Source organism: Trichechus manatus, unplaced genomic scaffold, assembly GCF_000243295.1.
Source record: "Trichechus manatus latirostris isolate Lorelei unplaced genomic scaffold, TriManLat1.0 scaffold00135, whole genome shotgun sequence".
Lineage (NCBI taxonomy): Eukaryota > Metazoa > Chordata > Mammalia > Sirenia > Trichechidae > Trichechus > Trichechus manatus.
In genome coordinates, this window is record NW_004444071.1 from 3,639,579 (window position 1) to 3,656,320 (window position 16,742).

The window sequence follows — 16,742 nt, forward strand, 5'->3', positions numbered from 1 at the left end:
CCAACCTGTCTCCCCTCGCCTGAGCCATAGCCAGCCCCGGGATTCTAGCCGCTTCCTGGCACCGGGCGACCCCATCCCCCTTCTTGGTGCTTGTTCCTCGTGTTGTATGTTATTCGTGTGCCCTTCAGTCCCACCTTATTTTCACCTCTTCTTTTCTAATCCCCGCCGCACGTCATCATCAAAGACCAAAGATTCGTTTTTTTTTAAGTTACGTTTTGAATACAGCCTACAATGCTGCTTTTTAGTATCATTTGCCTGAATTACGAGTCCCCCCCCCCCTTTGTTAGACCAGTAAAGACTGTTTAAGTGTAAGTAGAAATATATTTTGTCAGAAGTTCAAAGAGTAAGGCCTTAGATACCATTATCCTGTTTTCAATTTGAATAGACTTCTTAGTTCGGTTAAATAGGAGGTGGTTCTTTGAAATGGTTTTAGGCCCCCAGGCAGCGTTTAATAACAGACGGTATAGTTGTGCTTGACCGTTTCAAAGTGAAAAATAGGTTATGTTCAATTTAATGACCTTGAAACATTTTTTCTTTTTTTTTGGCAGTTATATTAGCAGTTAGCATGATCCAAGTTGATTTTTGGAGATTAGATTGTAAGATACAGCAGTAACAGGAACAGTGTATAAAATGTGATTGTGTACGTTGCTGCTCCCCTCTGAATTTACTCTCTTCATCTTCAAGAAATTACCAGTTAAAATCGCCATAGTTGGGTTGGACATGGTTTGAGCTTTTCTAATTTGCCAGTATTGGGATGGCCTACTTCTTTTACCTTGACCTGCTATTGTGGAACACACTCAATCCCAGTGCTAATGCAAGTTTGGTCTAGAGAGCTAGATTATAATCTTTCTGAGAAGAAATTGAAGTCTCATTTCCTTTATTCAGCAAACATTTACAGAGTGTGTGTTGTGTGTATTAGGCCCTTTAGGACATACAAAAATGAATGGGACCTAGTCTTTTCTGAGCTGGAGATGGGGAAAGCAAAAGGTACTTTGATAATTAGTGTTTCGCTACCTGGTGTTACAAGGGCCTTGAAAAGAGGTACTGCATGCCATGGGATTTCTTGACATTTTGGAATTTAGACTTTAGTGATGGTTTCATCTCTGAAAACAGGCACAGGGCACTTAGCACTTGCAAGCAAGGCGCTGAGCTATGTACCTCTGTCTGGGGAGCCAGAGGCATGGTAGGAATTTGAAGAAAGGTTTTCCCTTTCTATAAACAGATTCTTCAAATTTTAATTATGTTCCAGAGTAGAAAATCAGTATAAAATGTAATGAATTACTGTGAATTATGTATAATTTACATAAACCTCATCCCCCCTAAAATAAAGCATAAAAAGACCCAATGGCTTTGAGAAAGATAGAGGTGTAGAAGTGTGGGATGTGTATGACATTTAGTTCTTTCTCCTTGCTGGGTTCAGAACATTTTACTTGGCATGTTATTTTCAATTTAGAAGAGCATAGATTAAAAGCACTAGCATTTGTGCTCAGGGTAACAACTCCAGTGCCATAAGAAGCTAGAGTGAACCATGGAGTTACTTGTCCTTGGTTTTCAGTTTGGGATTGAGTAAGGTGAAGGCAGTCAAACGACTTGTAAATTATTTACATAATGTATTTTTCTTTCAGAATGCCTAAATCAAAGGAACTTGTTTCTTCAAGCTCATCTGGCAGTGATTCTGATAGTGAAGTCGACAAAAAGGTGACTGTTACTACACCGGGTTATGTTTATGACGCTTAATTCAGCAATAAATATTGCTTACATCGGGTTCTGCAAGGGTAGTAAAAGTCATGTCAGTCTTAAAATGAGAACCTAGATGGGTGTATCTGAAAGTATGGATGTCCTCTGGACCCCTTGACTAGAAGTGTCTAGAATGCTTGTAGAACATCCACATTCCTGGGCCCTGAATCAGACTGAAGCAGTCATTTTAACAAGTCCTCTGTTGAGTCTCAAGAAGTTGCCCTAGATCCTAGGGGAATAGAATTAGACCAAAGCCTTTATTTGCACCTGTCTTAATTTGTAGGCCAAATTACCTGGATTCCTTGTATATAGATGTTTATTTTGACAGCCATCTCTTCAGCCATTGATGTTTATCCTCCCAACAAGGGTTACTAAATTTTAGTTAAATCAACACCCAGCAAAGCGAACATGAAATGACTAGCCACATTTTTTACAGAATTGACTTTTTCTGCATTGGATGACAACTCTGCTGTTAATGGTTGGTGCATTCTGCTTGAGCCAAAGACTTTTGTGAGCATCTCACTGCAGTCAAGCCTTCCTTCTACACAGAACTGTCGTTTATCTCCTAGATAAAGCTTACATGGTTGTCTCTGAGCTCAGTTAACAGTATTAGCTAAAACAGGAGAGAGCTTATTTGGGAGTATCTTAGCGAAGTTGGACCTGTATAGAGAAACACAGAATATAATATCACTTGGAAAGGCTTCAGAGAGCATAAATAGCTATATTTCAGGAGGAAATCTTCTGTTAATTTTTTAAATTGTGCCCGGTATAGCATTTGAATATGTTCATTTAATAAATTTTTATTGAGATTTTACATGCTAGGCATGGTCCACAGGAAATACCCAGTCCCTGATTTAAAGAACAGCTTTCTGGTTATTGAGCCAAGCTAATTTTTGTTATTTGCTCTCAAATAGTACTTTTAATTTTGTAAGCATTTAAGTTAAATAAATTTACGTGTTTTATATTATTAGGTATATACCTAATAATATAAAAATATGCATATTAGGTAAAGCTGATCATATAGAGGGTCAGCAAAAAAGAGGAAAACCTTCAATGGGATGGATTGACACAGCGGCTGCAGCAGTGGGTTCAAGCGTAACGATTGTGAGGATGGCTCAGGACCAGGCAGTGTTTCGTTCTCCTACATAGGGTCGCTGTGAGTCAGAACCGACTCGAGGGCACCTAACAACAACCATCATATTTGATTAAATTGATGCAACCGAACCCGCTGCCATCAAGTTGACTGTGACTTAAAGATAGGTAAAAAATATATATTTTACCTATCTTCATCTGATTTAAAAATCCGTTGCCGTCAAGTCGGTTCTGACTCATAGCGACCGTATAGGACAGAGTAGAACTGCCCCGTAGAGTTTCCAACGAGCGCCTGGTGGATTTGAACTGCTGATCTTTTTGGTTAGCAGCCATAGCTCTTAACCACTACGCCACCAGGGTTTCCAAAACAGTTGCTATGGAGTCAGTTTGGTAGAACTGTACTCCATAGGGTTTTCAAGGCTGTAACCTTTCAGAAGCAGATTGCCAGGCTTTTTTGCCCAGGAGCCTCTGCGTGGGCTCAAACTGTCAACCTGTTGGCTAGTAGTCAAGTGTTTAACTGTTTGTGCTATCCAGGATTCCTAATTTAGTAAAATATAATTATACTTTAACTGAAAAGGAACATGACTGCCCTCTACTGTTTGGGTTGGGAACTCTAGTTGTTTTTATGGGCTGTTAGCTCATTTTGAGAATGAGGTTATTTAAAAAGTTTTTATAATACTGCTTTTAGAACGTTTTGATTTTGAATGCTAGTCATACATTGCCCTCCTTCAGTAATTTTTTGTGATGAGGAAGTGCTCGAATTTCCAGTGCCCAGTACAAAATGGCTTTTCAGTTTTGCCTAATCTAAATCTGTTTTGGAATAAGACAAGGCATAAATCATAAATCCTAGGAATGGAATAGGTTGGTTGTTTCCTTTCTAATTAGTATATCTTCTTTGTGAAAAAAAAAAAAAAAAAAAGTACTAGCCGCAGTAGATCTGTGATTCCCAGAAGTAGCAGGCCCCCCTGTCTTTTTTCCCCTCCCAAAGAAATCTTAATGTGAGATGCCAGTTTTCCCCCCACCAATAAAAACGATTATTTATCTTGTTGTTACCACCCTAACACGTGACGTATTTCTAGGCTCCTGAGAATAGTTTGAAAACACTGTATTAGATGTATGTTAGATTGTCAAGTGAAATTTACCTATTTATATATTTAGGATTTTTTTCTATAATGAATAAATGAATATAATCTTTTGGTCCTTTAATTCTTAAAAAGTAATGGAATCTTTTGAACCTGGAGATGTTTTACTCTTGTTGTGCAAATTTTAACCATATTCTTGTTTTTTTTCTTTGAAGTTGAAGAGGAAAAAGCAAGTTGCTCCAGAAAAACCTGTAAAGAAACAAAAGACTGGTGAGACTTCAAGAGCCCTATCGTCCTCCAAGCAGAGCAGCAGCAGCAGAGATGATAACATGTTTCAGGTGAAGTTCATTATTTCCCTTAGATCCAGAGGAATGTGGCTTGATCTGAAGATTAGAAATGGGAATGTTAAAAGTGTCTTAATCTGAGATTGTAAAATAATTTTTTATATATGTTATAATCCTCTTGACGAAGGATGCAATATTTCATTGAAACGTAAAACAGGTTATTAGAAAAAAAGTAATTTTAAATGATGCTGGATTATTTTTTTAAGTCCAGAAGTCTGTAGTTTTGCTATATTTAAAACAATGCAGATTTAAATGTTATAAAAATGTAAAAAAAAAAAAAAAGATTGAGAACTACAGACTTCGAAGGCAACTTGGAGGAAGTAGGTCTAGTATTGGACTGTGAAGTGCGGATAGGTTTTTATTGGCAGGAAAACATCAATATGACCTCCCTTGTTTTGGCCTGAAAAGAATAGATAAGGAGAATGGGTTTACTCAAATAGGCTCTGTGTTTTTATATAATGGGGAATAAGGCTGAATGGCTAAGGTGAGGAAAGTTCATTAGAGGGATTTGATAAAATCACCTGGAGGGGACTCGTATAACTTCTTTTCTTGGGTTTCCTCTCCTGTTTTAGGAATGTTGAATATTGGCATCATTGTTTAAGAAGGATTTGTTGGGGAAGAGGTATTGGGTGGAAATGGTATGCAGGTGAGATCCCTGAGGCAACTATAGGCCTTAACTCTGTGTGTGACAGGTGATGAGGCTTAGATTTTTTTTTTCCCACAAGAAGAAATTTATGAGGTGCTGATGAGGAGTAGATCAGCTAAATTAAGCAATCAGTTGAGACTGGTTTTAACAGAAATAAGGAAAATAAATTTGTTGTAATGGCAAAGGTTGTTAATGTGGCTTTTGGACCTGATTGTAAACATGGTAAAATAAGTAGGGTCTAGCCTATAACACGTGGAGGACTAGGTTGGGAAGTGTTCTTGTGGGATCATTAGCTTGGTTGACTGAGTCCTCCATTGGGGTAGGAGTAAACCAGAGGGAGAAGAGGAGTTGACGTGTCTTGGATAATATTCAACTAGAGGATGGAAGGGAAAAGGGTAGGTTAGAGAAGAGGAAGGAAAGTTAGAAGAGTACAGTAATGGGAGCAGGAAAGGATACCTGTTTCAAGAACGAAGCATAAATATTGCTTGAAACCAAAGGGTTGAAAAGAATGAGATTGGGAATATTTATTTGACCAGAAAGTGAGGCTACAATTATTCTGTATTTACATTTTTTTTACTTATTCCTGGCCTTGAAAGGCAGAGTGCCAGGATTAAGGTGAGAATGGAAAAATAGAAGTCAGGTATTTTCACTCACTTTTGCCTAGCACTTCTGGATAAAGAAAATAGACAAAGTGCAAACAAAGTAGCTATTGGTCTTTTAGTCCTCTGACTTCTGTCTAGTGTAGAGGAACTAGGAGCAGAATAGATTTGATAGATAACATGAGTGAAATGGAAGAAGAAATTGTGAAAGGGCCTTCGTTTCTTTGAGTGGATGATAAATTTTACTGTTTCATTCAGGCTTTGCTAGGTTCTGGATATGCAGTGATGAACCCAGTAGATATGGTCAGTGGCTTCATAGAGTTTGTGAATAAACTATAAAAATAATAAATTCATTAAAACCTTATTTTTTATATGAAATTATACAGGTAGACAGGTGTATAATTAAAATTATGGTAAGTGGTGAGAAGAAAAATGGTGGATTTATTATGGGAGAAAATAAGGAGGCTTGCTTTTAAGATTGAGTGCACTTGGAATCTCCTAAGGAAGTGGCATTTAAAGCTTAAGACAAAGAACGAGGAGGAGCCAGCTATGCGCAGTGTATGGGAGGGGGAAACACTTTCAAATAAAGATAGTTGTGTAAATACCTTGAAGTGAGAAAGAGCTTGGATATACAGGAATTATAAGCCTGGAAAGCTGGTGAAACTATAGGTAGGAGATGTAGTTGGTAAAGAGGGGGAAGGGCTAGATCTTGCGGAGGGCCTTCCTGTTGGGAAGCTGTGTTAAGGAGTTTGGGTTTTATTATAAGTGAATTGGGAAGCCATTTGAAGGGGCAGAATGAAATGTAAAATCTGTAAGAGAGGATCCCTTCTTTTTCATAAACCTTGCTCCTGTGTAAAATGAGAGTCCACACTGGAATGTTTTAACTTGATATTGATAATAAAGGTAAACACTTAAAAGAATTTGCTGGGTATAGTAACTGTCTTGAGCTTTTTTCTGATAATTCTTTTCACCATGTTCCTGCTTTACCTGTTTGATAATAGAGCCTCTATGGCCTTTTAATGGATTTTACCTTGTCTATTTCATGTCCTAATTTTACGGATACAGAAACCAGGATCCGTATGTAGAGATTTTACTCTGAGAGCATTTTTGGGAAAACTAGATCTAAGAGGGTTGTTTTCCCCAACTAAAATGTGGGTTCAGTTCTTAAACCTTCATTTGGAAAGGTTTCCAAGCCTTCTAAGCTATTAGACACTTTGCCCCTTAGAAAGTCTGGCTCTAGGTCGAACATTGGCCTTATTTTCAGTGACTTTTCACAGATTTTAGTATGCATTCTAAGAATGTAGAATCTAATTTTGTTGACGTTTCAGCTTTTTCCTTGAAATGATTTTTGGCCGTGGAATGTTTTAATGGTCATACTTAATTTTAATTGGCTTGAGAGCACATTAGAGTACGTTGGTTATATAGTAAATGAAGCCTTCATTTTTATTAGTAATAATAAAACCCGTTGTTGTCGAGTCGATTCTGACTCATAGCAACCCTGTAGAATGGAGTATAACTGCTCCATAGGGTTTCTAAGGAGTGGCTGGTGGATTTGAACTGCTGACCTTTTGGTTAGTAGCCGTTGCTCTTAACCACTGCACTATCAGGGCTCCATTAGTAATAATAGTTTTGATAATTTTATTTTATTTTATTGGAAAGATGGATGAAAGATGGGATTTTGGGAAGGAAAAACAGTGTCCCCAGTGTGGTGTTTTATAAAGCTTTTTTAAAATGGAGCTATATAATTTCTGTTTTTCATTTACCAAGAAAGCTTTGAAGACAGTTTCTTCAGAGTGGACTTTTTTTTAGACATTGCTAGATCATCTCATGTTAGAGTCTTTCATGTCAAAGTTTATTAGATAAACTTTGCCAAAACAAGTAGATGTAAATTTCAAATTATTTGGTATGGTAAGACGAGATTCTTTTTTTTTCCCCTAAACTAAATATGTATTTCTTGAGACTAGAGCTAGAGGAAACAATGTTAAATTCTGGTAAGGAGATGTACATCAAACATAAGCAGCTCCCTGAATGTAATATTTGAGGAAAGCTATCCAAGGAGAGTCGCTGCACTAGTCTTTTGATCTAGGCAGAATCGTGACTAGAGAGGAAGTGTTACTAGATACTTGTGTCTGGTTCTTTCAGCTCTGAATCTTAAGAACTTGTTTCTATAGGAATATAACCTATGTAGCGTATCTGTGATATTAAAGTTGCTAGAGAACTACCTGTAATTACTTGTAAAAACCTTGGATTTTTACATTCAGAATGGTTGCTAAAACAGTGTAGCTAACTGAACCTATGGATTCCTATTGGATGTAGTTTCTTTTGCAAGATTTTCTTTGCAACTGATTTGTTAATGTAAAAAATGAAAATGGGAAATGTGAGATGTGCTTTGTTTAGATCCACCTTTTTAGGAAGAATCCTTTATCTTTTTTTTTTTAAACAGTGATTATTAAACTTCATCCTTTGGTTGCCATTTTGATGTTGAGAATAGCATTCTGATTAGAAGTGTAGTGAATGTGTAGCTAGTTGTGGATATAAATATGGACACCAGTGTTGAAACGAACACCTCTTTATAAAGTTACTTGTTTCTTTTGCAGATTGGGAAAATGAGGTACGTCAGTGTTCGGGACTTTAAAGGCAAAGTTCTAATTGATATTAGAGAATATTGGATGGATCAGGAAGGTGAAATGAAACCAGGAAGAAAAGGTGAGATCTAATTTCCTGAATTTGGTTATAATGTTGGGACTAAGTTAAAAAATTTTTAAGTAACCTACCTTACTTGAAATAATACTGGCCATGTATAGGGCAAAGAAGACCCTCATTCAGTTGATTCTCTATCTTCTGTAGTCATTTTGAACATGATACCTGAGCGTTTTTAATGAGATGTCTTAAATACAGCAGCTGGAGTTTTTTCTTTTGGAGTAAAACCTGGAAAAGTAACATCCTTAATACCACTTTAATTGGCTGCTGATTTACCTGAATGTAAATGAGTGGGTTTTTTGTTTATTTAAATTTATAGCAATTCTGAAGTAGATTAGATGCTACCTGTGAAGTTGTAAAATCATGAATGAGATTTTCTGGTTCACAGAACTTCCTTTTGATCATCTCCTAAAAGCTATTCTTTAGGTAGTATTCTTCAAGTGGGTCTCTGTCCTCCTTCCCTCTGTGCTTCATCGAGTCCCGAGTTTGTCAGTATCATAGAAGCATACTTTATTCATTCACCAAATAACTAGAGAACATTTTTGAACCAGCATAAATAAGTATATTTGGGTGGTTAGTTGATCGTGAGTTAATGAAAAATGTCTGCTTATTTTCTTCTCTGCTAGTCTGTCAGTTTAAAAGGTACCTCTTGTTCATGATCTTTAACATTTTATTGCTCAGGCAGCGTCTGGATTTTCTTCTTAATTTGGTCACTCCGGTTATTCCAGAGTAGCTGATGCCAGATTTCTTTTCTTGTTTCTGCAAATACGGGCTAAAACAATTTGATTAGCTTTAAAGTTCTTCCAGGTGTTGTCTAAGTAAGTTCTGTGTTTAATTTCATGGCCTTCCAGCAGTTTTCTGAGAAATTTATGAAGTCTTCCAAGTCTAATTTATTTCTCTACTTGTAGGGGTCAAATATTAGAATGATGGAAATTTAAAGAACAAAGTATGGAAAAGATAAAATTTTACACCCTAAATATGCAAGACAGATTTCATTTATCTGACTTTCATTTAGTGTTTACTTATTTGTCAGGTACTATACTAAATTCTTCACTGAAATTACCTAGTTTAATTATTCACAACAACCATTGGAGATATAAGTACCATTTTACTAGTGAGGAAACTGAGATTTAAAAGGTGAGGTAATTTTTTTTAAGGTTGTATAGCTAGTGATAGACTGGAATTTGAACTCTGACAGTATAACATCAGAAAGCACTCTTAACCCGGTGTATGTACGTTAAGAAGTTCTGTCTGGATCACATCCCAGGGATCTTTCCAAAGTGAAGCAAAAGCTTCTGGAAGAACTTGCCATAAAGTCATGACCTGAAATATCTGGAAATTTTTGGCAGATGTTGGAACTAGCTGGATGTAGAAATGGGGTCTTAAGTGCCAAATATGGGCCTGACCACTTAGCCGGCAAGGTTGTAGGCATTTGTGAGTTAAATTTTCAAATACCATTTGTTCTCCTTGGGTATAAGAAGTAAAGGCAAAATGCAGTGTTGGAAATAAAACTCGCTGTAAGATTGGTACCTACTAATTTTGATCTTCTCAAGAAACTGTGATCTATAATTAACTAATGTAAGAGATTAAACTCTCAGTATTGTACAACATTCTACATGGTAATTTTCATAAGACAGTGTTTAAGTTAGAAGTATGAAAATCCTCAAGAAAGCTTACGTAGATTTTCAACTTTTGATTTTAAAACTTTGTTTTAGGTATTTCTTTAAATCCTGAGCAGTGGAGCCAGCTGAAGGAACAGATTTCTGACATCGATGATGCAGTAAGAAAACTGTAAAATCAGAGCCATATAAAACCTGTACTGGTCTAGTTGTTTTCAATCTGTCTTTTTACATTGGCTTTTATTTTCTAACTGTTGTTTTTCAGGCTATTGTATATTTGGATTGCAGAACAATTTGTAAGATGAAAACTTTTTTTTAATGTGCATTATTAAAAATGTTCTGAGTGAAGCTAATTGTCAACTTCATTAAGGAGGATTGCTTTGTGCCCACCACCTAGTGTAAAATAAAATCAAGTAATACAATCTTAACTGTTGTGGCCTTTTTTGATCAGAAGAGTTGGTACTGTTTAAGGCCTAGGTCACAGTTTGTAAACCTGTTAGTTTCAACTCAGCTTTTCAGTGAAGAAGGATTTGTATTGTATTAAACTTATAAAATCTTGATTTGGGGAATCATCTGTTTTCTTCCAACCAAATGCCTAGACTTGTTTGACTTTTCCACTCCAATATTTCATCCCCGCCCCCTTTTTTTACTTCATTTTCCTTTACTAACTTACCTTTCCATGTATAGTTTTTACTCTTCCTTGAATATGTTATGCTAGTTTGCAAATGTCAGTGAAACTGTCAAAATGTTAGTTATCTCAGTAAGGCACTTGTAATTAAAATATGGGAACTGCAATCACTAATGCTGATGTACTAAATATTAGGAAATGTAGTTTGATGAACAACATGGCTTGTATGAAAACTGAGCAAATGTATGTCATTACTGATAGTGTTCTGTGTAGGTGTTATCTTATTGTTCAGTCTGCAGAAAATAATGACTAAATGTCTGATTTGCTTTTTCTTATTAAACACGTTCATCATGGGATGGTGTCCGTAAGATGAGATATTGTTAAATTAGACTAGGATTTAATAAAAATTGTGAAAGCTTCCTCACCTAACATTTTGTTTTATAACATGAAGTATGGATTATATATAGTCAGATGTCATTGAGCTTTACTATCATAGTAGGTAATGTGGTCTTTTTTTTTTTTTTGGTGGGTTGGGGGGAAGAGCATATACTTGTAGTTTTTGACCTTTGCTTCAGTAGACTTGGTTATCTTGCAGTTAATCTACTGGACAATGGTATTCTAGACTTGATATTATGAAGTTTTAGCAGACACACTTAAGTTATTTTCATTTAACAATAATGATGAAACAGGCACAGAGTGATGTGGCACAGATTTCAGGGGCTTTGCAGCAATAAATAGGGCATGGGTGCCTTAGGAAAAGAATATTTGTAAAGGGAACTATAAAATTAGAGAAGGTGGCAGTGAAGAGGAAAGAATTCTCTTCAAACTTAAATGATATACACAAAGTGATACTTTTATAAATATTTTGAAATTTTGATCACATTGGTAGGAAGCAGTTCTAGATAGAATAGTAAAAGTTTAAATATGTAAAAAAATTCTTGTTGACAAATTATTTTTGGTAGCAAATCTCAAATGGTTACTGCCAGTAAGGGCTGCCATATGAGAGAGTTGCACTATTCTGCTACCAAGTTTGATTCCTACATCTAAAACACTTTGTAGTAGAATTGTCAGGGACTTGATTTCAAAACCATCTGTCAGGCCACGTATAGTTACCAATTTTCTTTCTAGCAGCTATTCTGTTTAGATACGATGTTTTATATTTTCTAGATGACTTTTTAAGTATTTAGCAGCAACCCTAATAGGTGCATAATTGGGCAAATAAATCCTCTGTCCTAATATATTAGCCTTCATCAAATAATAGTACCAAAGTGTTCAAAATGTATATTTTAGACAAATCATGCTTAGTTGATAACTTACTTTCACTTATTTGGGAACACGTATGTGTCCTATTAATTGGGTAGATTTGTAAGGCATTTTTTATTTTTGGCATACAGGAAGGGTAGTTAAAACACAAGTTTGATTTTGGTACAGGTGAAGAGGAAATAATGGGTAAATTTCCTAGGTTTATGTGCATTTAGGGATGTATGCATTTTAAAATAACTTGCTCATACAGAGATGGTGCTGAAATCTATTATCAAAGTATTTTCTAGCCATTTAGCTTTATGTTAATAAAACCTTTATGTAAGGAGTGTTTCTTTGGCAGAATTTGATAAATTGACTGCTAAATTCATTTAAATATATGACTGGATATACAATATATACAAAACCTTTTGTGTGTGTGTATGGGTATAGGAAAAGATGAGAACTGGGTTAAAAAAGAAATTGTACTGAAAAGAAAAGATGAAGTACTTTTGTTTTCTGTTTGAATGTTTATCTTCTTGGTAAAATTTCTCCCAAGAAGAAAGCTTGGCATTTTGAAGTATAAGTATTAATCTTGTAACACCAAAACAAATTGAACTGGTGCCAGTACTCTGATTTTGCCCTTTAATATGCTCAGTAGCAGGGCTTTTCCTCTTTGTCTTTTAAAGTATGGGCAGCATTTGGCCAATTTCTAATGCTCTTGGCATTTTGTTGAAAGAAAAATTGCTAAAAAAGAACAGCTTTTTATAATTTGATTATTCTTTTTTGCTTCATAAATGCCTAAGAACTTCTTCTGAAGAATACCTCCTACCTCATTAGCTAGTCAAGATGCTATGATGATCAGCCTATTTGACGTAATGTGTTTAGAAAAAAAAACTTAGGAAAAATACTGAAAGAAAGTACATCCTGGTTTTGCTTTTGAGGGGAAAAGAGAATTGTATCTTATGTAGGTGTTCTGACAGAGGTATGGTGTTAGAAGAGTACTATGTAAGTTGGACATTATTAAAATGTGCTAATATTTAGGTATCTCTCCTCAAATTCTTTGAAGTTCATTTTCTATGGAAATCAATCCAGTGAAACACTCCATTTTTTTTTTTTTTTTTAAAGTAGTGTTTTTCCAGATAAATTCTAGGGACAAACATTCACATAGTCACGAGTATGTAATTCTGTAATTGTAGAATGCCTGTCTGTATGCTTTGTTTGCTACATTTTCCATGGAGATGTCAATGAATATAATACTCCACCTGTGAATATTTTAAATGTTGAAATAAAAATAAATGTGCTCTATGTGTCATCGCAGTTTCACAAACTTGAAGACAAATGGATGTTACTGTTGAGTGGGTTTTATTAGCAAATAGAATGCCTTTCTGTGAATGCTTTGGAATGTGGATTAGTCTTAGAATGTTGTCTTTTGAAGACCTCTGGGACCAGGTGGTGTGGGCCTCTTTTCCTGTCTACCTGATGCAAGTGGAAAAGTGCAAATGCTAAGGTGTGCGCAGCCTCTCATTTCTTCACCCTATGAATGAATGCCTTGCAGTCTGGAGATTCCATTGTATACTTATTGTGTAATGGGCTCTGAGTATTTCAAACTTATATTTTCATTTATGGAGTCTTTCTTTTGCCCTTCTTGTTTAGCACTTTTGCCAGTGAGGTGTCTCATGGTTTAAACTTTTGTTTAGGGAGATTTGCACAAGTATAGAAAGGTTCATGGAAGACTAATTATGGCTCTTATTTTGCTCCATTTAATCAACTGTAGAAGTGCTTTTAATAATATATACTGACTAAAAAATTGAGTCAGAAGAAGAAAAAATTAGTAGTTGGAATTCATACTTTTAATTATTCACAGTTTTGTAGTGTGGCTCAAAGGTCATGGGATGGAAAAGAGATTTGAAAAGTCTGAAGCAACTTTAAAACTATAAGGAATTATTTACTCTGCAGCAGTTCATCCAAGACTCCTCCTATACCATCTGATTGAAAGATCCCGCTACACAGGACCTTTGCCCCCCACTCCCTTCACATATATCCCTTTCAGGGTTGATACTTTTCCCAGACGTGCTTTTACAACCATTTTAGTCCTAGCTTCGCAGCAACATGCTGTTCCTGACTAGATATTTCACCGTTAGCCTCTTGATAGAGACTTTGAATAGCTTATTGTCCTGCTGGATAACCGACTTTAGTTAGGAAATTATTTAGGCCACTTCCTTTCTCTATGCCAGAAAGAAAGCATCCTGAATAACAGTTGGATGCTGTAGCCTCCATTGGTAATAAACAGGACTGTGTATAGCACTAAACTTTACAAAGTGCTGTTCCTACTATCCAAGTCCAGAACTTTAACTAAAATTGTTTTTTATGTAGTAATTCGTGTATCTTGGAGAGTGATGTGTGAAGTTCCAGTTTTGCTGGGTGCTAAATAAGCCTGAATTTTCTAATAGCTCCTACTTTTCTTTATTTTCAAAATCCGTACTTATAGCAAGAATGGTGCCAAGAACTCCCATAATACCCTTTGTCCCAGAGATACCATTCACATTTTGCCAGTTGTTCAAATAATGTCCTTACAGCATAAACTCCCAATGTACTATCAGATGTCTCATTTGATTATTATGTCTTTCTAGTCTTCCTCAGTCTGGCGCAGTTCTTCAATTTTTCCTTGACTGCAATGACCTTAATTAACATTTCTGAAGTTTTGGTATTGGTGAAGTTGACAAGGGTGGGAAGGACTGGTTAGTGTTGAGGTGAGGAGTGGAGACAGGGTATGTAGACAAATCCATGGAGCAGCTTTGTTGTGAAGGATAAAGAGAAATGGGATGGTGACTATAGAAGGGGTTTGATCAAGGGTGGAGTCTCTTGTGTGATTGACCCATGGAATACAGTGTGCAACATGTAAGTGAGGGTGTGGGGTTGGCTGCATTCAATACATAAATTGACGTTTGTCGTCAGCTACAATTTGAATCCACTTCCCGCTTTCGTTTTTCTGGTGACTCCTTCTAAGTGTCACCTGAACCATGAGTACTTCTAATAATTTTTAAAGAAAAAACTCCATTTTAACAACATGAATCTGATCATTTGCTTCTCACACCACTCCTGATCCCCACAACTAAGCTTCTGAAATTTTCATTGTGGCCTCATGCAAATCCTGGGCTTGGTCAGCTGAGCATCAGTCATACTTAGCGTGACCCTCTCTGGTTTGTTTTTGAGGCCTGAGCTCTTACCTCCATTCACTCTTTGTGCTGGGAGGTGAAAAGAAGAAAGAACGTGTTGATTTATTCACACTTAAGTGATAACAGAAGGATGAAGAGGTAGTGAGATGGTGTATAGCAGAATTGTGAAGATTTTGAGTATTTCACACCTCAGCCTAGGATCAAACGTTATCTGCTGGTTTTGAGATTTGAGGACTAACCCTTTATTTATACCTCAGTGAAAGATAATTTCAGTAACCCTATAGTTTTCTTTAGAATTCTTGATTCAGAAACAAAGGTAATTTGGTATCCAAACACTCATAAATCTTTTTTTGACCTGCGACTTTGTTTTTCCTGAGCATGTGGAAGTGCTTCTTTCAGTATAGAGCCATTAACTGTAGGCAGAGAAAGCCCTTAGAAACAAATGAGAACATTTTCAATTCAACATCTTTGGGTCCTGGTGGTGCAGTGTTTTAAGTGCTCGGCTGCCAACTAAAATGTCAGTGGTTCAAACCAACCAGCTGCTCCATGGGAGAAAGATGCGGCTGTGTGTTTCTGTAAAGATTACAGCTTTGAAAATCGTATAGGACAGCTCTACTCTGTCCTGTAGGGTTGGTATGAATTGGAATCGACGGCAGCGGGTTATTTTTTTTTTTTTTTTGAGTTCTTTAATTTTTAAGTGGAGAGGAAGCTATTACTTGCAATGCAGAGGTATTCAAGGCAGGGTTGTCTGCAAGCCACTTCCATTAGAAAACTGCCTCCCAGAGGAAGATGGGCATGATAACTTTAAAAGAAATCTAAAAATCCATTGAAGACTATGCTTTGCAACCTTTTCAAATCTAGTAACCGCTGGGGGAAGAAACTCAAGAGAACTTACAAGTTTTCCCTGTAATTATTGGAAAGAATTTGGGTTAGAGTCTTTTAGGGTTGAATGTTCTTATCTTAGGCAGTAACAGTATACTAAGATTAGGTAGAACATCCCTTATTGTAAACTGTCCAGTAGAGAACCTGGCACGTGGTAGCTGTGGATTAATAACAGCCCCGTTTGTGAGGACCAAGGTGGAGCAGCATGGATTTTATGTGGTGGATTTTATTCTCCATTTAATTTTCATTGTCATTCCATGAGGAAGATACTACTATTACCTACATTTTATAGGTGAAGAAATGGAGGTTTCTACAGAATAGTTCTCTTGGTCAGATTAACACAGTAAGTGGCAGAGGGAGGATTTGAACTTCAGTATGACTGACTCCAAAGCCTGAGCCTGCACTTAGCCTCACAACGTGCCTTTCCAGTGTTATGCTTAGTGTAAACTTTGGACAGTCGTTCAAACAGAACAAGGGGATACTGTATGATTTAAAATCAGGAAATGTGTGCATCAGGGTTGTATCCTTTCACTGTATTTAATTCAATCTGTATATGCTGAGCAACTAATCTGAGAAGCTGGACTTTATGAAAAACGCAGCATCAGGATTGGAGGAAGACTCATTAACAACTTGTGGTATGCACATGATACAACCTTGCTTGCTGAAAGCGAAGAGGACTTGAAGCACTTATTGTTGAAGATCAAAGACTACAGTCCTCAGTATGGATTACACCTGAACATAAAGAAAACAAAAATACAACTGGACCAATAAGCAATATCACAGTAAATGGAGAAAAGATTGAAGTTGTCAAGGATTTGATTTTCCTTGGATCCACAATCAACACCCATGGAAGCAGCAGTCAAGAAACCAAACAATGTATTGCACTGGGCGAATCTGTTGCAAAAGACCTCTTTAAAGTGTTAAAAAGCAAAGATGTCACTTTGAGGACTAAGGTGCACCTGACCCAAGCCATGGTATTTTCAATCACCTCGTAT

At 36.5% G+C, this 16,742-nt stretch overlaps 1 protein-coding gene across 2 annotated transcripts in view; it reads left to right on the forward strand.

The window, feature by feature from the left end:
* The window catches only part of SUB1 (SUB1 regulator of transcription), a 13,783-nt gene extending 761 nt beyond the window's left edge, over positions 1-13,022 (forward strand). For both annotated transcript variants that reach the window (XM_023739490.1, XM_023739489.1), the window contains exons 2-5: positions 1,626-1,698; positions 4,127-4,249; positions 8,098-8,206; positions 9,916-13,022. In XM_023739490.1, coding sequence (XP_023595258.1) covers positions 1,627-1,698; positions 4,127-4,249; positions 8,098-8,206; positions 9,916-9,995 — 384 coding nt within the window. In that variant the 5' untranslated portion in view covers position 1,626 and the 3' untranslated portion in view covers positions 9,996-13,022. The remainder of the gene's footprint in view (positions 1-1,625; positions 1,699-4,126; positions 4,250-8,097; positions 8,207-9,915) is intronic.
* The last annotated feature ends 3,720 nt before the right edge of the window (positions 13,023-16,742 follow it).